The following is a 25,899-nucleotide window of genomic DNA, read 5'->3' as shown; positions in this document are numbered from 1 at the left end:
CAAGGGATCCACAGCCTGGGCAGGAGAAGCAAATCCAAGATCAATGCTATGTTCCCCCCATCAGCGTAAGACTCACCTCCCCTGAGCCAAGGGTGGGTGGGTGGGTGCTGGGCATGACTTAAATTATTCATGAGCTGAGTTGTAATGAGGTTAATCACCAGCTAATTAAAGTTCTCCTATTAGATATCATGTGATGCTCTGCCCTATCATGCAGCACGGGGAGTTCTTAGCAGAAGCAGCTGAAACAATTTCTTTGGAATACATTCGGAAATTAATTTAATATATGATGTCTGCTGGGACTGGGTGAGTCAGAGCACTGTGATGGGACTGTGAATGTGCTGCAGTTTATTTGTACTGAAGTTTAAATAAGATTGATGGAGCCATAAATTCATTATTGAAGAGATTTCATGGTGGAGCCTAGGGGGGAAATAAAGCACAGCAACAGGCTCTTCGTTTTGTTGCATCTTCCCACCTCACTGTAAGGATGTGCTGGCAGTAGATCTTCATCAGCTGGGTTTGGGTCTGCAGAGAGCTGTGGATAGCTGTAAATTGGGACTGTGGATGCCTGAGACTTGCAAGAGTTGTCAAAGGTCTGCAAGGAGATTTCCCAGGAGGTGAGAGATGGCCTACAGAGCCGTATCTAGTAGAAGGTTAAAGTCACCTTAAATTTTCTGGTGTAGATCTGAGGTTTTGTTAGAATTGGCTTTGAAGGAGAAAGCTTGCAAATGTTGTGAGCTCTGAGGTCAGTGCGGTGGGGATAACTTGGTGGGGATGTGGAGGTCCTAGCTGACTTGAACTGCAGCTCCTGAGCAACTGAGGACTTAAAGACTTGCTTGTTTCAACTGCAAAATCCTATTCAGTTGCCTTCTAATGCTTTTTATTAGCAAATGCACCATGCACCTGCCCCAGGAGTATTCCCTTCCCTTTCACCCACTAAGGACTTGAATATGCCCTAATGGTTAAAATGTTAAAAATGGTAAAAGTGTTCTGGCACAAAGGATTTGGGCAAAAGGTTGGATTTTTGCTAACCCTGCTCCCTCGAGTCATTTCTTTTCAAACGTTCCGTGAGTGTAGAGCAAGAATCTCTTCCTGTATTCCTTGAAAGAGCGATAGGAGACTAGACTAAAAGAAGCCCTCCAGCTGTCCAGGGTGAGTCAGGGCTGTGGCAGGGAAAGGTGGTTCAGAACAGAAACCAGAAAATCCAGAACTGCTGAAGGTTTTGCTGAGAGTTACTGGTGCTCAGGCAGTTCAGAGGTGGCTTGGGATGCCATAATACCTCTTATAAAACAGCATTTATGCTCCTAGAAGAGAAACCAAACTCTGATGGCTGCAGTGCCTAGGAGAGTCTTGCAGAAGCAAGTTAGGAAGAGAGATCCCTTGAGGGTCCAGGTACCTCTTGCTCAATCTGAAGCTGTGCCTCCACATCCCTTTTTCTCCAGGGCAGCTGAAGCTGGTTCCCTGCTTTTCACCTCACTGTCTCTCAGCCTTGCTGGTGCCTCTGCAACAAATCCCACCCTCAAACCCCACCAGGCTGGAAACCAGAGCCTGCCCATCTGCCATGAATACGTTTGCAAGCTGAGTAAAAGAAATTGGATGGATGGTGTAATAAAACTACAAAGGATTATTTGCTTTGGTTTGCTTTTCATAGATTAAGGAGCTCTTTCAAGTGTCTTGGGCTTCATTTATCACCTAGATATAGACCAGCACTGGCAAGTACATTTATGGTGCAAGATGTCTCTTAAAGTCTTTCTTTATACTTCACAGATGTGAGGTATCAACCCCTCAGCTTTTTAATGATGATTCAGTCAAAGTAAGCCATAAAGAGAAGAGGGAAATAGATGTGGAGCTGCAGCAGTCTGCAGCCACCGGCTGGGCAGTTGTGGGTCCCGGGCAGCATCGCTTTCCCAGTGCTCCTCGTGCTGTAACATCACCGGCACGCTTCAGCTGCAGGGAGAGCCAAGGAAGAGTAAAGAAAAGCCTGGTGTAAAACATTTACAGGTATCTTATTTTGGCTGAACCCTCTCCATTTGGGTTTGTTGAAAGTTTTAGAACTGCTGCCTTGAGATTTTCAATGCTGTGTGTGTGCATCTGACACTGACAATATTTCTCGCTTGGAAATCTCTTTCCAAACGTGCTGGGACTTCAGCTTCAGAGTAAGAGCAAGAAAGACCTGGGACACACCAGAACTTCCAGCTGGTCTATTTCTATCATTGCTGGATAAAAACCACCAAAGCAGAATCCTTGTGAGTAATGGTTGGACTTGATGATGCGGTGGGTCTCTTCCAACCTGGTTATTCTATGATTCTAATTCAGAGTCTCCCTTTGCAACGGGGCATGTGAATCATCAATATGTTGACGCATACTCATTTTAGTAAAATCTGGTATTTGCTTCAGTAGTAGTGTTGATGTACAAAAGGCATTGAAATTAAGTGCTACGTGTTAAAGATCAATTAGCTTTTGCTCCCACTGAAAGTGACATTGGTATTTGCAAGACACACGAGCACCCACGTCCCTGCTTATCCTCACTGGGGAATTTATGGCCCTCTCCCTAGCTGCAGAGAGGCTGTTTCCTCTGCAGTCAATTTGCAACTTCAGTTTCTAGTTCTGCTCTTTCTCCATTTGAGTTTGTTTTCCTGTGTTATGATCCTGGAAAGAGCGAGCGGGTCAGCTCTTCTGATCTGGCTCCCTTCTCCTGGGGCTTATTTTGGGTAACCAAAGGAGTCGATTCACACAGTGTGTGTGGGCTGCAGGTGGGAAACGTCACCTGCCGGGAGAACTGCACCCCTGGGGTTGTTCAGGGCAGTTTAAGGGGAGGAGGGCAGGGAGAAGGGGGAGCGCTGTTACAGGTGCCTCTGTGGGGAGTGCTGGGAGACCTGCTGCAGGTGCTCACAAGGCTGGTACCGAAGACTTTATGCTGATCTGTCAGGTCAGATGAGGCAGAAGTAACCCATGCTAAAGGTGTTCGTCTGGGTTACTGGAGTGACGGGGTTAAGCTCCTACCGGTCCTTGCAATTGTGCTTCAGTGGGTGGCATGGGGCTCTGCTGAGTATGGATGTTCCTCTGCCTCCACTGGCTTGAACAGGGGGGGTTTGATGCTGTTCTCTACTTAAGCAGCTTTGCTTATCGGTTCCCTGTGATCTTGGGTCACTGTTTTAGAAGAAAGTGATAATTCAAGGAGCGAAGCGCATCCCTCAGATACGTTATTTAAAGAATCAGTCATCCTTAAATGCAGGAACGTGGGGTAGCACCTGCCCAGGATTTTCTGTTCCTGTGCTTGGTGTTGCAAGGAGGTGGAGACGGGGTTGCCCAACGCCTGTGACTAACACACCTCTCCCTGCCCAGAGCTCTCGCAGGCAGTGGGCACCCCCATCGCACCCCATCCCTGCTGGGATCCGGGGGGCTGGCACAGGGCTCGGTGTGAGCACACCTGGGCCAGAATAACCCCAGGAAAAGGGGGCTTGGGGCTATTTTCAGTCTAGTAATTTCACCGATGTGGTTAAGAGAGGTGGAGCGGGGCTGCTGCTCGTCGAGGAAGGGGGCGTTCAGGAAATTTCTTGCTGCCGAAAGAAATGCCTGAGAGGTGGTCGCAGGTGGCAGCTGAGCTGGCTTCAGCCATCATTCAAGAACTGTAATGAAAAGAAAAAGAAATGAAAATGGAAAGACAGAGGGATGCAAGGGATGTGCATGCTCTGCCTGTCCTCTGTACTGAAGTCGTAGATTAGATGTTCTTTGTAATTTCCAATCGTGTGTGTGATTTTGTCAGTTTAATCAAATTTCTCCTTTTAACACTGGATTTGCTCGCTACCCCCTTTCTGTTCCTTTCTACGTCAAGCTAGGCTCCAGCCCAGGCAGGGAAAGGCCATGTTGGTGCCCTGCGGGCTCTCCAAGGGCGAGCGGCTGGGGCTGCTGCTGGGGGCTGCGCTGAGCTCTGGGTGTCAGGAACCGCCAGCGATGCTGGTCCCCAGGGAGGCCTGGAGGAACCTGCCACGTCATTGGACTCGTCTGAGTGACTGCAGGGAGAGCAACAGTACGAAACTTGACGTCACCCACCACGGCAGCTTGTTCCGTCTCGCCTGCCGGCGACTATTTTTAGCATTATCTCAAAAGTGCCTCTTTTCCAGGGTTTAGTTGCTTAGCAGCCACCCCGTGGCTGGCACGATTAGGATAGGAGCAGGTGGTTATTAATACATGTGTGGAGATTACCTTGTAGTTTCCCCCTGGTCACAGCCTGAATACCTACCAGCTCTAGGGTGTGTGGGGCTGGGGACAGGGGTTCCTGGGGCTGATCTCTCCTGCACCCACCAGCCTCGGGGGCTGCCTGCATCCCCTCTTCCAAGCTGACCCCCCTGCCCTTTCCTCTGGGTCTGCTCTGTTTGGGAACAGGCATGGAGAAAAGGCTCCAGCTCAAAATATTCCCCTGTGGAAGTCCCCATCCTGCAGCCCAGAAAACGTGGTGCAAAAAAAAGGTAAAGATAGGCAGGATGCTTTGCTTTCTCTTTGGAAAGCCATTTTACTTTCAGATGATCTGTTTTCTCTGACATATATAGAATTGCACACTTCTAAAACCGCCTCCTCAGCTTGCTGGTGTCCAAGAGTGGAATTACGTTTGTCACAAAGTCAGTGATACCCTTGGTCATCATAGGGCTCTCAGAAGACAAAGGGAGTTATTTTCTCAAATTGAAAAGTTTGGTACTTAAATTATATTTGCTTAAATTGTTTAAATCAGATTGCTGAGCCACAGATAACTCTGTAACCACATTAAGCTGAATAAAAAATTCTTTCAAGTCTCCATGCCCTGAAAGGCTCCTTTTAAAGCTGGAAAATCCTGAAATGAGTTACTGTAGGTAGAAATACAATGCACAAAAAAAAAAGAAAACCAAAAAAAAAAGAAAATCAAAAAAAACCCCCCACTTTTAGGGAGTGATTTCTAAAATGGCAGGAGCCGAAGCTGCTGCGTGGCTGTAAGCACATCCCAGCCACTAGCAAAGTGATGTCTGCATGTGGACTGCAGCCTTCCAAAGGTCAGAAATTGCAGCTCCTCCTAGGATTTACTAGAAGAGGTCATTTAGTCAGCAAAGATGTCCTTCAGCCTCTGTTTAGGGATGGTCTTGCCCTGTGGAAGTGTTGGACGGTGTCTCTTCGGGGTGCGCTGTGCAGAGGACCAGCCAGCACGGCTCAGTCTGCCCCAAGGAGCCTCCATAAAGGGTCAGGGTAGGTCTTTGGTATCAGGTGGCAAAGAAAAAAACCTTGGCAGATGGGCAGAAAGCAGCTGCAGTAGAGCATCCACCACCACAATGCCATCCTTGACTGTGGGCTGGTGCTCAGCACTCTCTTTTTTTGAGCTATTGCAGAACAAGAACTTCCCCAGCAGCCCCTCATTAGCACCTTTAATTCTCTTCAAATTCCAGGGTAGTGCAAACAGTACTCATCAAGAGTGATTAAAAGCTTTTGCACGGACATGAACAAATACTGGAGGTTGCACAAAGTGGGAAATCTGGCATGGTATCATAAATCTGAAAAACCAAGCTGAGGCTGTGTGTGCCTCCTGGGCACATCACATTCCTGTCTCCCCAGGACCACCAGGTCCACGCTGCAGCTCCTGTTCCTGCCCCTCCTCACCACGTAGGACTGATGTCTGGGAGCGCACTCAGTGATGCAGAGCCAGGGGTCTCTAGGCACAGACCATATTGGAAAGATGAAGGCAGTGGGGGTGCTTGGGTGTGGAGACATTTCACAGGGAAGAAGGACTGGCCGGCCCTGGATGGGTGAATCTGCCAGACAACAGCAACACTGGCCTGAGAGCCCTGGCCAAAGCAGGAAAACGCGGTTGCATGTGTGTGTCATGGTCCCAAGAAGGCAGAGGATAGTTAAATGCTGCTGTGTCGGTGCTCCAGTTCCTCTGCCAGGTACAGCCGGACGATTCTGACTGTCCGGCACGTGCCCTGGCTGAATCCCCGCCGCGTGTACCGCGCAGGCGTGCCCCGAGGTGATGCTGGGAAGGTTGTTCCTTGGCTTTTTGCTATTAGTCATTTTAGTGCCGTGCCAATATTGATTATTTTCAGACACTGAAAGTGTGAAGTTAAAGCCCCTCTGCCCTCGCAAGGCAGCGTGAAAAGGGATTTGTGTGCCTTTCTCCAAAACAACTAAAACTATAAAAATGCGCGTTTGCAAAAACAACTCCTTGCTGGGCCTTTTGACGTTTTTAATGAAACACTTTCTGCGTTCAAATTCCAATCTCCTCTTGTGCTGTGGGGTAGCACCTTTGCTCTGCTGCGAGCGTTGGCTTCACTTCAGCCAGTTCTAGGCCTTTTTTTTTTATTTATTGTAAAATAAATTTGAAATAAGAAGTAATATTTAGGTGGTTTAGGGCAGAGCTTTATCCTACTACTTGTTTGCTTAACATTCTTTACTTTGGCAAGAAAGTTAAGTGTCGGAAAGGAAACGAGTGTTAATGTTCGTCACACGTTCAGTAATATTGCACAGAGAAAGGTAAATGCCAAGTGTACATATGCCACTTTATAAATAAATGCTTCTGGCAAGGAAAGGCGTTTTCTACCCTATGATGTGGCCTTTTTGATGTAAATGTTATGGATATGTGGTAATATTTGGCCATCTGCTGATGATAGCAAGAATTGCATGGGCACGGCAGAACAGAGCCGGCTCCTGTGATCCAGTCGCCTGAGCTGCTCTGGGGGGAAGAGGGAGTGTGGGGACTCCAGCACCCCGCAGAGCTACTGGGATCTGCCCTGCATGGTGAGATGGGGTGACAGTTCCATCCAGACTTCCTGAGGTTGCAGTAATCTAAATCCAGGTTTGGGATCACCACCTTGGTCCATAACAGCATCTCCACGTAGCAACTAGCAGATGATCCTGCTGGCTTGTGGCAAGCTTTCCCCAGGCTGCCAATGGCTGGAGGTGTTTCTAGAAATGCATTTGTCTAATATCTGTAACTTACAGAGTCATGGACCACACCTGGGAATAGAACCAGGGCACAATAACTGTTTCCTACTTTCAGCTATCATCAGTTTGAAAACTGCTTCTGCTTTTGGCAGGCTGTGTATTGACTTGCTTCTGCTCATTTGCTTTCCAACTCTGTTTTTCATACCACGTTTCTCAACATCTCGCCAGGAGCTTGTGCTCTTTCTATGACAGGACACATCCTCAAACCCCAAACTGCACATTTGGGATAGAGATGTCTGTGCTGAGGCTTTCACAGCTCAGCTGAAGTTGAGCAAGGCTCCATCCCCATCAATGTATTAGGCTGGGCCATATAAATCTTTATGTATGGATTCCCTTAACTTCAAAGAGAATATTTGACCTCTGAAAGGCTTGAGCAATTGCCGTAGCCTGGAACAGTAAAGGTGTCCTCTCTTGTTCGCCGTGGGGAACTGCTGAGCTGTATTTCAGGCTATTGCTCCCCTCTCCAGGGGTGGGTATGTTGCAGCAACAGTGAAAGAAACCCAGGACCGGGGAGCTGCTAGATTAAACCAAAGCAGATGTGGAGTCATTTCTCACCACAAGACAAATGGTATTACTCACACAAGGTGGACGGGATGTGTCCCTGGGCTTATGGAGTCTGTCAGCTTTGCACACGTCAATAAAAGGCATTAAGGAAATCTCTCTTACTTCTCAGATGTGCTATCTTTTCTGCGACTTGCCCCTTTGCTGGGTTTGGGCTCTCTTGATGAATGTGTCTTGAAGCTCTCTTCAAGTGCTGTTTATTTACTTGGCTTCACACACAGGCGCCTCGTGCGATACAGTCTGTCTTGTTGGCAGGCCATGGAGTATTTTGCCATTGTTGTTTTTCATTTGGCACATGAGTGCCTGGCACACGCTGTCCAGAATAGCCAGGTCCAAGGCACTGATGACATCACGGTCTCTGGAAGCAAAGCTTCCTCTGGGGCCGTACGGGCAGCTTTGGGCTAACGGCAAAACAAATTCCACTTCTTCAAGTAGAAAATGAGACGTATGCTGCGAAAGATAAAAGGAAATAATCAAGTTGCCTGCTAGCAGAGGATGTGTTGCATGAGCCCAAAGTTAACATGACTGTACTTTGCACTGCACCAGTGATTACGGCTGTAGAGTGAGCCCCAGCTCTCTGTGAATTCATCCTTGTGCCTTGGTGGCCCTTTCCCTCTTACAGGAGCAAACAGTTGCCCAGAATGACCTGCCAGGATTCAGCAGCAGCTGCTCTGAGGGAAGGAAGGGCTCCTTAACGACTCTCCTGTCTTGGGAACCCATCACTTCCAGACTAGAGCCTGCTGGCCCCCAAGTTCTCACCTTGGTTTCCGTTTTTCTTGGTTTTCTTTTTTTTAAAATTTTTTTCAGCTGACTGTAGCGAACAGTAAAAGTCCTCTTTGCTGACATTGCCAGAAGATTCATACGTTCCTCCTGGTTTCCAGGAAATATTGAAAACTCCAAGGCGGGCAAGAGTCAGCAGGGAGGGAGGGAGGAGGAAGACTGCAGGAACTAGTCAACTGTCCTGGGAGATTTGCATTCTTCAGCTAATAACCAAAGTAGGGTGTAACAACAGAATTAATTTTAAGTTGCCTAAACAATCACAGAGCAATTACTTCCTTTAATTACAAGCAGGATGGGAGAATCAATATGATTTAACTTCAACAACATTTCAAACACCTTAGCAAGGGTTTTATTTATTACAAAAGTGACAGAACTTCCTGCTTTGCAATGCGCTGCATGCCTGGAAATACCACACTTTGTTTATCTTCACCAGTAATATGATAAACCATGGTAAGGACTTTGCTTAGTATTCAGCATGTGATGGAAGAATAAACCAAGCCCTCTACTTTGCTATAAAATTATAATCCCAAGTCTGTACAGCAGCGCCTGCCCTCAGAGTTCACTGAGAGAACCCAGAATTGAGCTGTGATGCCCTGCTTATTTTGATATTACTTATTAATTATATTTCTCAGCTCCAAGTAACGTAGTTCCTTTACGGAGCACACAGCTAAGTCCATCTCTCTCAGGAGGGGCTGAGGGGGATGTGAGGGACACCTTTGGGTACTCCTGGGCTGGGAAACCTCACCAAAATCTGGGTAAATAGAAAGAGAAAAGAGAGCAAAACTAACAGCTGGGTTAGCTGGCTGCTGGAGAGCTGCAGGTGAGTGGGTAAACCGTGTAGCTGTAGAATAGTTTTGGCTTGCTTCTTCCTGCTTTTTTTTTTTTCCTTTGTAGTTACAGGGTTGTGGGGTTTTTTTGCCAGTATTTTTAGCATTATTCCTGTTTGGTAGCATTTAACTTTGCTGCTATAATAACTGCTGCATAAATTGTCATGAAAGAATTTATTCTGTCTTTGTGAAAATGTTTGTATAGCGTGAAATAAAGAAGGCCTAAGGCAAGCTATCAAACAACAAGGGAAAGACAAAATATTGGTAAGCATCATCTGCCTAGTGTTCTGAACAAGGCAGGGCTCCTACAGAAATACCCCCCTTGATCATGTTATTAAGGAATACCTCCTCAGGCAAAGAAACAGGAGGACTGGAGACAGCTGCATGACCGGTAGTAAATCTGATAATTTTTGAGTATTTGACTTTGCAGCTCATATGTAATTCATATTATGGTGGACTCGATGATCTGGTGGGTCTCTTCCAACCTTGTTATTCTATGATTCTATGATATAGGTAGACAAAGGAACCGATATACCCAAGCATATCTTTCCAGTTCATGTAAATTCGTGATAGTTTCATTCCTGGTATTAGTGGTTCCATTTATTCTTGTCTTGGTGCTCATTGCTTTTATTTAGAGTAGCCTGTTCTGATGTCCTGAATCACTTCGGAAGAGCAGGACGCGAGGATCCCGCGTTCGCTCCTTGAGGCAGAGCTCTCAGTCTCAAACCTCTGGTGTTGTCAAGGAGACGTATCTCTGGCAAATACCTTCTCTGTGGTTTCTCTTCTTAGTATGCCTTTCCATTGCTATGGAGACTATCAGAAACTCATTTAGCAACTCCCAGTGCCCCATGAGGAATGTGTTTTTCATAACTCACTGCTCAGAATGAGGAACATTCTTTAATTTCTGGCCTCTCACCTGCACTGTCCAGCCTGGCCTGTGCTGAGACTTTCTGACCTGGCACAGCTCAGCTGGGAGGACGGGGCTAGGACAAGGTGGCTCCACTGCGGACACTTTTGAAGTTGAGGCAAACTTTGCACGTGGGAAGTAGCCAAAGCCTTGCTCTGGCTTCTTGGCATGGCTTTTCAAGTCCAAGCCCTTCTTATTCTACAGGTCTTCAGCTTATTTTCTACTGAGTTCTCATGTCGTTGCTATCTCTGGTAAAAAGACCGTTTCAGGTCAAGGAGTAAGTGTTTGCATGGTGTAGGTGAACTGTAATTCTGGAGTCCTTAAGGATTTCCTTATGATTTATTTTGGGGAGACATAATTACAGGAAGGCTATTAAGAGACAGCTCCCCAAATAGCAAGAGAGACTGACTTGCTAGCGTAAGAGCATGATAAGCTCACAAACTGGATGACTGGGGCAGAGAATGCAGGTATGGTGGTCTTTCATGGATACTACATGCAGAAAAACAGATTAAATCAACCTTTAATGGTGCAAGAGAGATAAACAGAACCACTCTGCTGGCCGTCATCGCAGGGCAGGGGAGAGGGAACTACACAGTGAGGCTGTGGCGTGGAGGTGCTCGGTGAGAGGGAGGAACTGCGGCTTGGTTTGACCAGGACCAGGTGTCCGGACGCCGCAGATGAAGGCTGCGTGCCCGTTCCAAGCTGGTGTCACTCTAGTGGTGGCGCTTTGAATCCCAGTGAGTGGCAGCGTGGTGGCACTAGAAGCAGCATCATCCCAGCAGCAGGAGTGGCACTAGCAGGCTGGAGGAACCGAACTGTGTGCGGGCACCGTGCACTCAAGCCACTTTGGCCAATACAGAATTGTAGGCTTTACCAAGAAACCCGAGAAGTTATCATTTGTGGTTTACAAGATCTGGTACACAGGAAAGCAGTCACTGCTGGGCTGAAGGGCCAGCAAGCAGTGGGTTTGAGCATACCAGGGTATCATCCTTCTCAAACAGGCAGGAAAATAATCCTTGCAAGTTGGTCCAACAGGGACTCGGTACCATGGGGAGACCCCTTTCAAATTGGATGCAAGTGAGCAGGCAAAAATTAGAAATAGGGCAGTCTATAAAATAATAAAGTTCCGTTTTCAAGGTGGGAGTGACAGGCCCTCTCAGTAGCTGTGCAGTTCATGCTGAGGTGGCAGCTGAGGCTGCAGTTCCCAGCTCCCTGCCCTGTTTCCCTGCTCCAGTGCACAGTCTGACATATTAGCATAAACCTCAGTTCCAGTTTGCGTTAATGTGTTGGTCTGTGCCCTGCAGTAACTCAGGGACAGATATACTGCATTAGGTTACTGGGGCTAGAAGGTCATAGGAGGGCTCAGCGATGGGGACTGTAAGTCCCTCTGGTAGATCAGAGCCCACCCACACCCGGGAATCCTTAAGCAGACAGACAGGCTCCAAATCACCACCTCAGTGTGACACAGAGCCAGAAACACGCAGCAGATACTAAGAACAGCTGAACCCAGCTAAAATAATTTAAATACATAAATAAAATGGAATAATCAATCAATTCAGGCATTTTGCAAAAATGTACATCAAATTTACATATTTCACAAAAAACATGTGATTTGTAATAAAGTATGGTTTGGGGAACTGAAAAGAATCTCATATAACCCGTCACTTATGCAAATCACTCTCCATTCACAGATATAAAAAACCAGTCAGTTACATGTGAAGCTGCTCTACCATGCTGACGTGCCTCTCCCTGATATGTATTGGGCTGCGTTTATGTCATCTGGAATGTAACAGCATGGCTCAGAGCAGCACAGAGCTGAAAATGTGCTGGAAGAATCCTCAGAGTCAGGGAGCCAGCGTGCTGCAGCCAACACACTCACAGGCTGTGGAGAATGACAAGGAGATGGAAATGCCTTAAAAAAACTACCTTGACCAATTGATTTCAGTGTGTCTAAGAAGCGATGAGCTACTTTGTCATTTGCTTCTGTGTCATTTTTAATCTTACAAAGTTCAATATTTAAAGGATATAGTTCATTAAAACTTAGATGTTCTCCTTTCAACCCGGATTCCAGATGTAAAAGAAATAAATGGTGTTGATCTGGAGTGTGTATGAGAACATATGTATATGTCCTACACACAGATGCATTTCAGCAGGGTACCCATGCCTGAGCAGCAATTATCTGTGCAGCTCTGGTTCGTGCTGCTACATTTCTCAGTGCCACTTTTTGTCCTATCATGGGTTTTCTTCTCAGCATTTAAATGCTTAGCTTGTTCTTTAGCTGTGTGTTGGTGAAAAGTGTACAGCCAGGATTTATGGATTTGCGAACACATCATTAAGGGGTTGGTAGACCGGGTTGACATGCTTGGAGCTGAATTCCATTTATCTGGAGAGTAGGTGTTTAACTAATGGGCACATCAGACATGGAATAAACGCAGGGCAGCTTCTAGTGCCAGTGTTTTACAAAAACATCTGAATGAATGAGCTGAGAGAGCAAAACATTGTATGTTTTTATATTCAATGAACAGAAATAACAAGAAAAAAGCACTATGATGAAATATTATCTTTGTGCAATACTGATTATTTCAAGGTTAATTTTATCCGTTCACAATGATTGTCCTATCAGGAAGACTGAGGAATAGTGAGTTCAAGGAACTGAGAGTATTAAGTGATTCTAAACCATTGACTGAAAACAACCTAATTAAACAAGAATTTGAAGGAACTTAGATGAAAGATGGCAATAAATTTATGTCACTTATTGATCACTTTCTAGCTGAATGCAAGGCTGATCGTATCAGTTAAAAGGCCTTTGGGTTAAAGGGCTGTAGTCAAAGGAGGATGGCTGTGCTACAAGAACAGGGCAAAAGCGTAGCCTAAACCATGGTCTAGAAAAACACTGAAAAAGAGGAGAGAGATGTGCTCTGTTTAAGGGCTCTTTCTGTTTCAAATAATTGAACTCCCACTGACTTCAGGTGCTTGGACTCTTCTACAGCAGGATTATTAGATTTAATGTTATGTTGTGCTCCAAGATCCTAACTAGATGAAAGTCTTACTGTGCTAAACGTAAGGAAAGATGTAATTTCTGCCTAGAAATCTTTACAATATACAGAGTTTAATAGAATAACATGTTTTTTTACAGAAGACATCACAAGTATTGGGGAGTAAAGTCTATCCATTACGTGTAAATCGCAAAAAAATATTTAAAATAACATGTCAATACTGCATGATAAGATCTGCTATCTTCCTTCTCTTCATCCAAACATCCAGAGGCATGAAAACCCGTCTTTTTCGCTGGTTTCTCATGGAAGCAGAGCTTACGTGGTCCCTTGGCCAGTGGGTGGGTTGTGCAGCCTCTATTAATAACTTTTGGTCCCATTGCCAGCTAGGTGGTCAAGCCCTCAACATATGAGTTTCCACCAAAACACCCTTCAGAAGGGCTGTGAGAAAATCCAAGTGGGACTTGAGAAATATGTGTAGGATTGACAGGTAATATGGTTGTACTTCATATATAAAATCAGCCCCATGGAAGACCACATGGGTCAGAGCAGTGAACTCTGGTGGCTAAGGACCTGATGTTTAAATCTCTCTCTGACTCTGATCCTCGCTTTTGTGTTTTGATACTATGTCTTTTTCTCATAAAGGCTGCATATCAAGCTGTCATACAGAGTATGACCCAAGTAACATCTCTAGTGATATCATCAAAGCTTTTCAAGAAGCTTCAAGGAAAGATGGAGAGATAAGGACTTGATCAGGTTGAGACCTAAAACACATTAAAAACCAGGCAGGGAAAAAAAGCCTAAAAAACCCAGTTAAAATGAGAGGAGATTAAAGGATAAATACCTTGGGGAAGTTTACTGCATGTTTCACTTCTAATTGTACGGCACCTCTTAGACCAATTTTTCTTTTAATTGTCATAGCACTCTAGTATCTGCAACAAGCATTAAGCTGAACTAAATTAACAAGTTGGATTCATTATACCGTCCAAACAAATTTCCCCAGGCTTATTATGCCTTAAAGGCTTGATACTTTCCTGGCAGCCTCTTTCAAATAACCCCTTCAACAAACATGACATAAGCTTGGGTCTGAACAGCATAAAAATTTGTGTGGGAGAGCAGTTATTTTAACAGGTAGAAATTCTCAGATTCACTGGGAAAGGTGAAGTATCAAGTACACTATCGATTTTTCAAGAGGGCTTCACCCATAATAGTCTTGTACTATTGGCATCCCTGGTAAAAGAGAACTGCTACTTGCTCCAACTTTGTTTTTTTCTGCAGCGCAGTAGAGTGAATGCCAGCTTTGTGCAGCATTTTGCAATATGCAATTGCTTTCAAGTCCTGATTCAGCTTTTCACTCTTGCAGGATGCAGTATTTCTCATTAAGCTTCTGCCCAGGCTCTCCAGAAATAATGCAAGCAACATAAATCTCCCAACAGTCCAAACAGCCAACCCTTGCAGCAACATCAACTAATCGGCAGCCACGCTGTCTAGCTTGCAGATACAGAACATCTTGGGCAGGACTTGGAGTATGGTGCTGTCTCATAGAACGGATTAGAGGGAACCGCTTCTTGTGTCACACATTATATTCCGTATGAGTAAAAGCACATTTGATTCTCAGCCAGCTTTGCGTACCAATCACACATGTGACTGTTCCACCAGGAGTTTGATTTTCAGAGACACTGAGAAATTTTTTTAACCGAGTCGCTATGATGCTGTCAATTTAACTACATAACACACTGCATGGAGATTATGACTTTCCTCTAAGGCCCCTTGTGTGACTTCCAAAACTCACAAAAGGATTGCTGCAGTTTCTACTTTCTGAAAGACCAGCACGTGAACTACTGCTTTGGGTATCTCGCCATTTGTACACTGGCTGAAATTTAACAGAGGTAATATAGCTGATTGGATTGACAAAATACGTACTAGTCTACTGTTTTTCCTTGGACATTTCAAGACCTAAATATTTCAAGACTTGCAACTGTTTTAGGCTGTGTATGTGTCAGGTCTAAGTAACTACAAAGACTGCTTGTTTAGGAATCAGTCGCTTAAATGGAAGTGCTTGGTTTACATATATGGCTGTTGCTGGTAAAACGTAAACGATGACTAGGATATTTAAGGAAGCATGTAACTGATAAATAGAAAAGCATACTGTTAATAAACAAAAAATGAAAAAAAACCCAAAACAACAAACACAACCAAAGACTTCTTTAGTCCAGGATATAATAAATCTGTAATGAATATTGGTGACAGGAGCTCAAATATTTACTCATATACTGCACATATTGCTTCCTTACTTAGGAGATGTAAAATGCTTTAAAGATGTAATAGACTTAAAGAAATCCAGAAGAGCAAAAATGTAAGTTCTAAGAAAGTGAACGTATTGTATTTGTTGCACTGATGCAGAGGAATACTGTTCAGTAAAGGTTACCTTCTAAAAGACCTTGAGGAAATGGAGCAGATGGTTCCCTGTGCTATCCCACTTAAATTCTAAGTGGTTTCATAAACACTCTGAAAAAGTTAAATACTATTTTCCTTAGTCTTTTGCATAGAGAAAAGAAGGTAAAAGATGGTTGTTGTTAGTATTCAAATCACAGAGGATTTATTAAGGAATTCTAAAATATAAGATGGACCTTTTTGCATTAAAAAGATTTTCAACACAAAGAGTCTAGAATGGTTCAATATGCCTTGCTGTTAGGACTACTTGTACATTGGATTTCTGTGTTAATACAACCATGGGATAAGGAAAAACTTCATTTTTGGATGAAACAAGGTAAGCCCCGATGCGGACTGCACTATTTGTTCATGATCGACAGTAGCTTTGCCTGGCAGTACAATCCCCACAGATCGTTATACCTGCCGACATTTTTAATGAAGAAAACAATAGGAGTCCTGGAGGACCCACTGTGCATGCGCTGCCAGGCTGTGCCTGCGCTGCAAGCACAATATGTTCTGGACACCCCAGGCTCTCCATGCCTGCACAGACTGGCCGTACACCACACGTGCTTGGAGGCTGCTAAGTCCAGAAAATAGTGGATGAGGGCCATTCAGTTGAAAAATTCAACCGATAAAAACAGGATTCTGCCATCAAAACAGAAGAATTGGCGAGTATAGGGAATAACTGTTCTAGGAATCCTTTGGAATTTTTAAGAGGCATCCATCTGCAATATACAGGCTACAGGATCTTGGCATCTGGTACTTCTCTGCTCTAGTTAAATACTTCTTTGCTCCTTGGCTTCTGTCCTATTTCCAGAAGAGGAAATAGCCTCTCTTTCCCTCTTGTGGTTGGTAATAGCTTCTCTCTCAATCTGTAGTTTCATTATGGATCAGAGGGAGCCAAGGGCCAAAAGTGACTTATAAACCCCAGCACATGCTGTTTTATTCTAGACATACTGCTTAGTAAGGAAATAAACTAGTAAGGGGTAAAAGATGCAATACGGTGCTTACTGCCCTATTTCAGCACATTAAATATATACAATCTGCACTTTATTCCAACTAAAAATAACGCTTCGATTAATACAGCTTTCCTTTATGTATTAAACAGAATGAATTATAAAGCAGCCAAAGCATGATTCATGATGTCTGTCACTCCAGAGTTCTGCATTCAGATGGATGTGGACAGTGTGATGGAATGGATTGAGCACACGCTCAGGAGTGAGATGGGAAACATATCTCTGCCAGTGTTATTGACTCATGCTGAGATGTAAGACAGGTCTTTCAAGTCCATATATTTCCGTTTTGAGGACATCCAGATTTAGACACCTTATTTACTTATTTTTTTAAGAAGACTCAATAATCTACAGGTCCAGCTGGTGTCCGTGCTGGCCACTAAACATCCAAAAGGGAAGTCCCAAACTTGAAGACAGAAAATTAGGAGGCAGTTTTGAAAATCCTGGCCTCGGCTTCCCTGAGTTTCTTCATTCATAGAGTGATGTCTGAATGGCCTTATCCATCTTTGCAAAGTGGTTGATTTAAATCTGCAACTGAAAAAGTGCTATACAAATAATTATTGCTCTATCTCACAGATCTTGAAGAGCATTTTAACTACCAACTATAATACCGTTCGAATTTCACAGTATAAACATCCTTATAGAAACAGATCAAGTATATCTTTTCACTTGTCAACTAAATAACATTTTACAGTTTTAAGGCTGTGCGCCACAGCAGTTTAGAAAGCTGAACATCACTAATCTGTTTTACAAACCGAGACAACTATGCACAGAAGAGCGATCTGCATTAGACCACACAGACTGCAGCAAATTCACCGCTAGAATACAGGATTTCTGATACAAAATTTACTGTGCCAAACACAGAAACCCTGGTTCTTAAATTCTTGCTATACGCAGGCAGCTGTTGGTAATGGTATGCCTGCTTTCTTTCTTGTCTCCCCTTGCTAAATTAATTTGAAAGGCAATTAAATATATATTCCAAGTATCACCTTGCCCCTCAAGTGATTCATGTTGTTACCTTTGGGATACTACACAGTCATGAAATATAAAGAACAATCATCACCTGCTCCATCACTGAGGCAGAGGATCTCCTACATTTTACCAGAAACACTGAGGAAATTTGCAGCAGGCATTGTTGCTATCCTTATAAAAATCTAATTTTGCTGCATATTGTGTAATTCTGCATGTCCATCTCAATTATAAAGAAGGGAGAAAATGATATATCATGGCTCATGGAAATGATTGGTTTTGCAAAACTGATTTGCTTCAGATACACAAGCGCATGTCAGTTGAAATGCAGCCTGATGGGCACCGGGACACACTGCATCTAAATGGCATTAGGTTGCAATGAAGCTTTGTGATGTAATTTTTAATTTTTATGTCCTGTAATTGATTTTGAAGTCTTTACACGTCTTGCACTCATTGCTTATGGACTGTGAGCTAATGAGACCTATCATCAGGGTGATGGCTGCCTAGCAGAATCCAAGGGAGGCGGCAGCAAGCCATCTATTTTAGCTCAGTCACCAACGGAACCGTGGCATACTAGGCACAGAGGAATTTTAAAAGTCCCCTCAGGTCTCAGTGGTCTCAAATCAAGGATATTGCAATTAAAAAAAAAAATAGTTTGATCTACCCAGCTCTCTTTGCTGAGTATCTGACTAAACTATCACAATTTTTCATGACCAAGGAAGGATTCTGCAGCTGGGAATTGGGTTTATCAAAACAGTCAATGTAACTTTCCAGGTCTTGCAGGAAAAATAAAAATATGCCTCAGTCTTCACACCTGTTTGGGAAATGTACTCAGAATATCTATCAAACTGAGACTTTTTTCCTCCCCTCAGACTTGCCCTCCTGTTCACACACAGGCTTTCCCCACACTGGGGACCAAAGGCCTTTCTCACAGATGCAGCAACCGCTTTACATCATCCGTGCTTAGAAAGGCACTATTTCACTATCCTGCTTTTGAACTGCCTTTTAACAACTGTGAGGAAGAAGGGAGGAAGAAGGAGAAATCTTTGGGGTTCGGTTACTTTTTAGTGTGGGATTAGTCAGCGTTTTGCTGACCCCTGCCCAACAGCAGAGCTCTGCCTGGCAGCCACACAGGGGTGACAGGTTGGAAATAGTTAGTGCAGAGACTTCTGAGGGGAGAAACTCTGGGGGGGGGGAAACTCCTTAGTGGGGGGAGAAACTCCTTCGAGGGGGGAAATTCCCATCTGTGGGGGAGAAACTCCTTAGGGGGGAAGCGTCTTCAGGGGGAACCTCTTGCGGGGGGGGGAACCTCTTTGGGGGGGAAAACTCCTTAGGGGGTGAAACTCCTTAAGGGGGGGGGAAAGCATCTTCAGGTGGAACTTCTGGGGGGGGGGAACCTTTTTGAGGAAGGAAACTCCTTGAGGGAGGGAAACACTCCTTAAGGAGAAAAGCGCCTTCAGGGGGAACTCTTGAGAGGGGGAACCTCTTTGAGGAAGGAAACTCCTTAGGGCAGAAAACTCCTTGGGGGGGGGAACTCCTTGGAGGGGGGGAAACTCCTTGGGGGGGGGGGAACTCCTTGAAGGGGGGGGAATTCCTTGGAGTGGGGGGAAACTCCTTGAAGGGGGGGAAACTCCTTGGAGGGGGGGAAACTCCTTGGGGGGGGGGAAACTCCTTGAAGGGGGAAATTCCTTGGAGTGGGGGGAAACTCCTTGGAAGGGGGCGGGGGAACCTCTTTGAGGAAGGAAACTCCTTAGGGCGGAAAACTCCTTAGGTGGTGTAGGGGGGGGGAACTTCTTGGAGGGGGGGGAACTCCTTGTTGGGGGGGAACCTGTGTCTGAGGAGCTAATCCATTTGCACGAAGCAGAGCCCGTCAGACACTCCAGCAAGGCCCGGGGCAGCACTGAGCCCTGCAGAGGAACGCGGGGAGGAGGCGTGCGCCCCGTTCCGCCAGGGCGATGGGCGCAGGGCCCGGTGTCCCCGCGGGTCCCGGCCCGGCGGCAGCGGGGGGGGGGGGGGGGGGGGGGGGGGGGGGGGGCGTGGCGCGGCGCTCCCATCGTGCCCCGCGGCGGGGCGGGCGGCCCATGTCCGCCATCCCGGCGTGCCGCGCGCGGGCAGCACCCGGGCAGCCGCGGCCGCGTCCCCTCCCTGCGCCGACACAGCGGCCGCCCGCGGGGCGCGACCCACCACCCGCCGCCCCCTCCTCCTCCTCCTGATCCTCCTCTTCTTTCTCTTCTTCCTCTCCTTCCTCTCCCTGCTCCTTCTTCTCCGCCGCCCCTGCCCCGCGCCGCTGCCCGGCCGGCCATGCCGTCTCGGGCAAGGTAATGAGCCGCAGAGCCCCGGGGTCTCGGCTGAGCGGCACCGGCGGCAGGCAGCACTACCACCCGCGCGGCTGGAATGACTGGCAACCCAGGTGGGCGCGGGCGGGGGCCGGGAAGGGCGGCGGGGCCTGCGGGGGGCGGCCGGGCCCGCGGGGCTGTCACCGGGCGCGCCCCTCCCCGGAACCGGGGGAAGCGACCGGAGAGACCATCGAGCTCTACCCGTGCCCTGGGCAGGGAAACCTCCCGCTGCAGCAGCCGCTCGTCCCGCTGGGCCTTGGGCACCCTCGGGGTTGGGGCAGCCGCGGCTTCCCGGGGCAACCTGGGCCAGGGCCTCACCGCCCTCAGCGTGAAGAAATTCCTCTTTGTATCCAGTCTAAATCTGCCCCTCTCCAGTTTATACCCGTTCCCCCCCGTCCTATCACCACGAGCCTTTTTAAACAGCCCTTCCCCAGCTCTCTTGTAGCCCCTTCAGGTACTGGGAGGTTGCTATAAGATCGCCTCGGAGCCTTCTCCCGGCTGAACAACCCCAGCTCTCATCCCGTCCTCGTATGGGAGGTGCCCCAGCCCCCTCATCACCCTTGTAGCCTCCTCTGGACCTGTTCTGACAGCTCCATTTCCTTCTTATGTTGAGGATTCCAGAACTGGACACAACACTCCAGATGAGGTCTCACAAGAGAGGAACAGATGAGCAGAATCATCTCCAGGGGCTGCCTCATCCCCGCAGGCAGCAGGGGGGAAGGCTCTGTACCTGCGTTTGCTCAGTCCGGTTTTCAGCTGGCAGGGAATTGCGGAGGAGCAGACGTACCCCTCATGTTTGAGGGTTAATAAAATCGTATGGGGGGATGATGGTTATAGTTCTTATCTGGGGAAAATAGTTGAGCTGTAAGTAGGCTGGGGTGAGAGCTTATGCAATGTGTTAGGTTGTAAGGTGTGTCTGTACCTGGTACTTTATTTCTTAGTAAGTGAAATTGAAAGTCTGTTGACTTCTGCTAAGAGGCATGGTTTAGTGTTTGATAGGAATGGTTGGACTTGATGATCCGGTGGGTCTCTTCCAACCTGGTTATTCTGTGATTCTTCAGTCAAGTGTAGAAGAGGGCATTTCAGGTCTTGATTGCTTCCAGTATGTTTGATAGACTGCTCTGCTTTGCTATTTTAATAGTCAAAATTGTCATGTAGAACCTGTAAATAAACTTGATGTTTCTTGATTTTTTTTAATGTGGAAGAATTGGGGTTTTTTTCAGTGTTTTTTAAATTTTAACATAGTATAGGGCCCTACTTCTCAAATTTGCAGCAGAACACAGAGCAGCACATGCTTGGGAAAATATTTACAGGTAACAGTCCCAGTCACATGTGATTTAGAGTAGTTAAATTAGGTGGATATGAAGGGAGGTATTATAAAACATGGCTGTAACTTCAGTATTTACTGTGAAGGAAACTTTTGTTTTTCTTGAACAGCTAGCAATGCAGCCTCAAGGGCTAACACTAGAAGCTCTTCAGTTCTTAATGGTGTGTGTGGTATGGTTGTTTAAGTTCTAATTTCTTCTGTTATCGAACTGCTTGGTCAAATAACTTCCTATTTTTTCCTCACTTAAAAACTTGCAAGTGTTGGTGACATCTTGTAGCGTCCAGATTTAAGAAGTCTGGTCTCTCTTTTACTTCTTAACTGCTACCTTGCTCTCAAGTATAGCTGCTGTGAGCTGGGCTGCTAAAATAATTGTCCCCAAAGCCACAGGACAGAAAATGTGAAGCCGCTAGAGAAAGTGTGGCAGACTAGGGAAGCTTCATAGCATGGGTAAGGCCTAGTTCTGTTTCCATTGCACTGTGTTATTAAAGCTCCTGCTCTAAGAAATAGGTAACACCTCTTCCTGATCCTCTAACTGAAGCTGTTAAGAGAGCTCAAGAATCGGAAATAGTCACACAGACACAATCACAGAGCACATTTCTCTCTATATATTATGCTGAACTTTTTTAAATATGAGAAAGATAGCTTTGGCAATAGGAAACCTGTGAGTCTACCTGAAGAACTTAAAGGGCGAACTAGAGATTAAATCAGTCTTTGTTGTTTTGGGGTTAACCGATTTTTGAGTGATTCACATGCATGATTGAAGGAGATATGTTTTGTGAAACTGGCAGTAAGTTTCTTTTTAATTTATTATTTGAGATAACGTTTTGGATAAACCCTGCAACACAAAATATACCCATGTGTTCTTTCTTTCCTCTTTCTCTTCTGTTGACTGTTTCATTTAGTGCAGGTGATATTGCTGGTAAATGTCTCCTGGAAAAGGGAATGCATGTGGCTAAAGTGGTGCAAGCTGCAGTAATTGTAGTTACTCCAAGTTACTAAAGGAGAAGGGAACTGCTAATGCAAGGGTATATTATCAGGTGGATTGTGTTTTCAAATACACATTTTTGTATGTGTGAAAACAACTAGATTGATTCTCATTACGAAGTCCAGATTCCTCTCAGTTTTTAGAAATACTGATCAGCATTGGGGCTTGGGATGGAAACAGTGGAACTAGAAATTTGAGCACACGTCCTTCTTTAAGGGAGAATAGTTTTTAATTACAATTTCTTTTTTTTTATACCTGCATGAATGCAGTTGTATCTGCCTGATGCATGTGAACTGTCTATCCTACAGTGTGTGTGGATAGAGCTGTGTATTACAGAAGAAGAAGTTGTCCTGATATGTATGGGCATATTAATTAGTATACTGAGGTGTACCAGACTCTACTGGCAACACAAAAACTTTTTTGGTAAATGTTGGATATATGTGACAGAACAGTGAGGGTTTTTTGAGAAGGCTTTTTTCCTCTTTGTTTGACAGATCTCACTGCATTTTCCCTGATACAGCTTTTGGGGGAATAACAAAATCGTGTCAGTGTGCAGGTCTCATATGTGAGTAGAGTTAATTTGTTAGAGTGATAAAGGCTGATTATTTACTGAAACAAGCAATACTTCCCTTTGATGGGATGTTCTCTGGGTGGCAAACAAGTTTCACGTGCGTACAGTAGGTTAGCAAGTGCAGGATGTACCGTGTCTTTCGTAGGTGAAAATGAGAAAAGGGAGGTAAGATTTTAATTAATGGGACTTCTCCATCTCTCCTACTATAAATGTAGGTTAGCAGGGGAGAATATGGAGAAGTGAAAAAGAATCTTTCATGTCTGAGGAGTTCCAGAAGTGTCTTGGTAGCTTCAGTACTGAAATTAGTTCTTCAGAATGGAGTGTATCCTTTAATGCAATGTAAGTCAGTCTTACAGGTTACTAATTTCTGTTAGCATGTTAACCAAGTTACTGCCTAGGTCCCTGTGGGTCTAGACACAATGAAACAAGGCACAAACATGACTCTCCTTCCAGGTAGCTTGTAAGCTAAGTAGGGTAGCAGTATTGGCTAGTGCTTTATAACTGAAGGTGAGTGACCTGTGTTTAACTGAAGACAGAATGAGAGGTATTGGCAGGGAGCAGAGAAACTTGTCAGAGCAAATGAACCAAGAGAGTGATGGTTAGAGCAGTGTTTTTTTACGTGGCTGTGAAGGGTGGAGGCATGTCTTTTTGCAGACAAGCTCTAGTTGTGGTTATTGGGTGTTCATAATGCTGGACAAGCAGTGTGATAGGAGTGGGTGCTGTGTATAAGGAAAGTTGAGACAGAGGCTTTCTTCCGCATTTGCTTGTACAATAAGTTACACAGAAAATGTTTATTAGAAATAGGCTGAAATCTTAGTTTGGGCAGATCTGTAACTGGGAGACCTGAAAGCTGTCAACATAGAGGTGTTTGAGGATGTTGCTGAAATTACCTTAGAATGGTTATAGAGTTGTGTAGGATGGAAGTTGGTAAGGCTTCTCCATCTCTTCAGGGATAGCTGGGAGAGAGGAGAGCATGGAGAGTGAGATGTGGATGTGTACATACGGTGAGAGAGAGAGGGAGAAATAGTCTGCTGTTTTGAAGGCAGCTTAGAGAATGGGATGCTGTATCAGCTGTGGTGTGCATTGTGAAGAGGTCAACGGAGTCCTAAACTGTGCGAACAGATTCAGTGGACTGTGTGCGGGAGATGCTGAACTGGAGTGGGTTCAATTTTGAACTGGCAACAAGTAATTCTTGATCTCCTTTCACATCTGAGTGTGTTGAATATGCTGATAAGGTTAGGAATGTATGAGATCAAAGAGCTCTTTTGGGTTTTTTAGGTAAAATGGGGGAGACCGAGTTTCTAATGTGAAAGCCTTTGTTTTTAATGTGAAGACAGGAGAATGAGATATGAGAAAAATGAAAGGAGTTTGAAGTGTGTCAGTGGGAAGCAAAAGGAACTTGGAAAGCTGATCGTCTTCTGTACACAAATAGCCATACTAGATCAGACCAATTATTTAGCTAGCATGCTATCTTGTATCTGAAGATGCCTATGGAAAAATACGAACAAGATGTGTATATATATGCTAAGTTTCCTTGCCATTCCCTCCTAATATCCATCGCAGGACAGAAGGAAATTGGTAAAGAAATGGTGTAGGAAAGGAGCGATGCAGAATTGAGGCGTGATTTGAAAAGCTATTGTGACTGCAGGTGGTTGTCCAGCAGTGGAAATTGCACAATTGCAGTAGGAAAATAGTTAATTAGTTGTTATTTCACTAGAGGGGAGCATGTATTCTTACATGCTTGTCATGCTTTCTCAACACAGGAGTAGAAACCAAAGTAAGATTTGGGGTAGGCCTAGTCAGACGCGAGCTTGGCAAGATGGACCAAGTGATGGCAGAAGAGCATGGCAAGTCAGAAACTTGGGGAAACTGTTAACTTTGAGTGGGTACAGTGACTGTGTTAAATATTTTATTGATAAAGATTTTAAGTAATGAATTTATCTGTGTTATAGCAAATCAGCTGGCAACTGGGGCACGTAAGCAAGTAAAATTGGCTGACTCAAACAATAATACATGCAGTAGTTATATCAGAATAAATCCTCCATGTGGATCTTGTGCTTAGAAATAAAATCAAATAGAATAATTAAGTGGTTTTTGTCTCAGAATAATATCCATGTGTTGAGATTGTTCTGAATGACCTGCACATAATGAATAGTATACACCAGATTGTAACAAATTTCTTGGATAAAAATTCTTGAGGCTTCCATGTAAACAAAGAAACATGATATATTTTTGATTGACCTATTTTTCTTCTAGATAAAAAGTTGGGGATTTTTTTAAGCCACTTGTTCTCAACTGTGCTCGCTTCAGTCATACAAACTGCTATTGTCAAATCATGCTGATACTTCTGATGGGATGAGATATGCACTTATTTTTGGAAAGGTCTAAGTTTCCTTTTGCATGTCCTGGAAAAAAGACTAAGTAGCTTTTTTTCAGGGAGAACTAGTAGCAATTTCTGTTTGTTTAGGTGGGTAAACTATAAAAATGGGATGTGATCTCCTTATGTATAAATGATATCACTATAACAGTGTATGCAGGAAATTGGTGTTGGTAATCAGGTAGTCTTCGACCCAGAGGCAGGCACAGATGAAAACTGTCGTGTGAGCTCTTGAACTACTTTGCTTAGTCTCCATCAATGAGCTTTGCAGGTGGAAATAAGAGTAGTGTCTCCTGAAGTGGCAAATATGCCTTTGAAGGTACAGTGTGAGATAATCAGTCATGTTCATCATTGCAATTTCCCGTTCCCACGTTGTCTAATAGCAAATTTGTGTTTGTGCTGTTGCTTATCTGCTGAGAACATTGCATGTTGTGATTTTTATTAGTATACAATGTTTAGGTCTGACAAGGTCAGTGTAACTGCTAAATTTGTTGTTACATAGTCTTCCTTTGAAGGATAATGCTGAACCTTATGTCTGTGTCACGCGGTACCATCTGCTTGGCACAGTGTAATTACAGTGGAAATACTGCTGTGTGAACAGGACAGGTGCCCTCCTGAAATGCGGACATGAGCTGAGGTAGCAGAGGGTACAGTTCTTCCCACTGTCGTCTGGATTGGCTGCAGTGACCTCTTAAATTGATCCATAGGAGAACAATTATATATTTTTAATAAAATTGTGCTTGCTTAGTTGAGTGATAAAGTGTGAACAGGTTAGCTTGTAGAAATCTATTCCCAAAGACGGAATAAAGCAAGTGTGTGGTTCTTCCCAGGGTAACAATAGGCTTATGTGATTTACCACA

The 25,899-nt window shown here is 44.9% G+C and overlaps 1 protein-coding gene across 2 annotated transcripts in view; it reads left to right on the top strand.

Annotated features, from left to right (window-relative positions):
• The first annotated feature begins 19,684 nt into the window (after positions 1–19,684).
• The window catches only part of SMG1 (SMG1 nonsense mediated mRNA decay associated PI3K related kinase), a 54,657-nt gene continuing 48,442 nt past the window's right edge, over positions 19,685–25,899 (top strand). Inside the window, exon 1 of one of the 2 annotated variants that reach the window (XM_069870502.1) lies at positions 19,685–19,853. In XM_069870502.1, coding sequence (XP_069726603.1) covers positions 19,765–19,853 — 89 coding nt within the window. In that variant the 5' untranslated portion in view covers positions 19,685–19,764. The remainder of the gene's footprint in view (positions 19,854–25,899) is intronic. The other variant, XM_069870503.1, reaches the window with a different exon arrangement.

The sequence above is a fragment of the Phaenicophaeus curvirostris genome, chromosome 16 (genome assembly GCF_032191515.1).
Source record: "Phaenicophaeus curvirostris isolate KB17595 chromosome 16, BPBGC_Pcur_1.0, whole genome shotgun sequence".
Classification (NCBI taxonomy): domain Eukaryota; kingdom Metazoa; phylum Chordata; class Aves; order Cuculiformes; family Cuculidae; genus Phaenicophaeus; species Phaenicophaeus curvirostris.
This window is presented reverse-complemented; position numbering and strand designations above follow the sequence as displayed.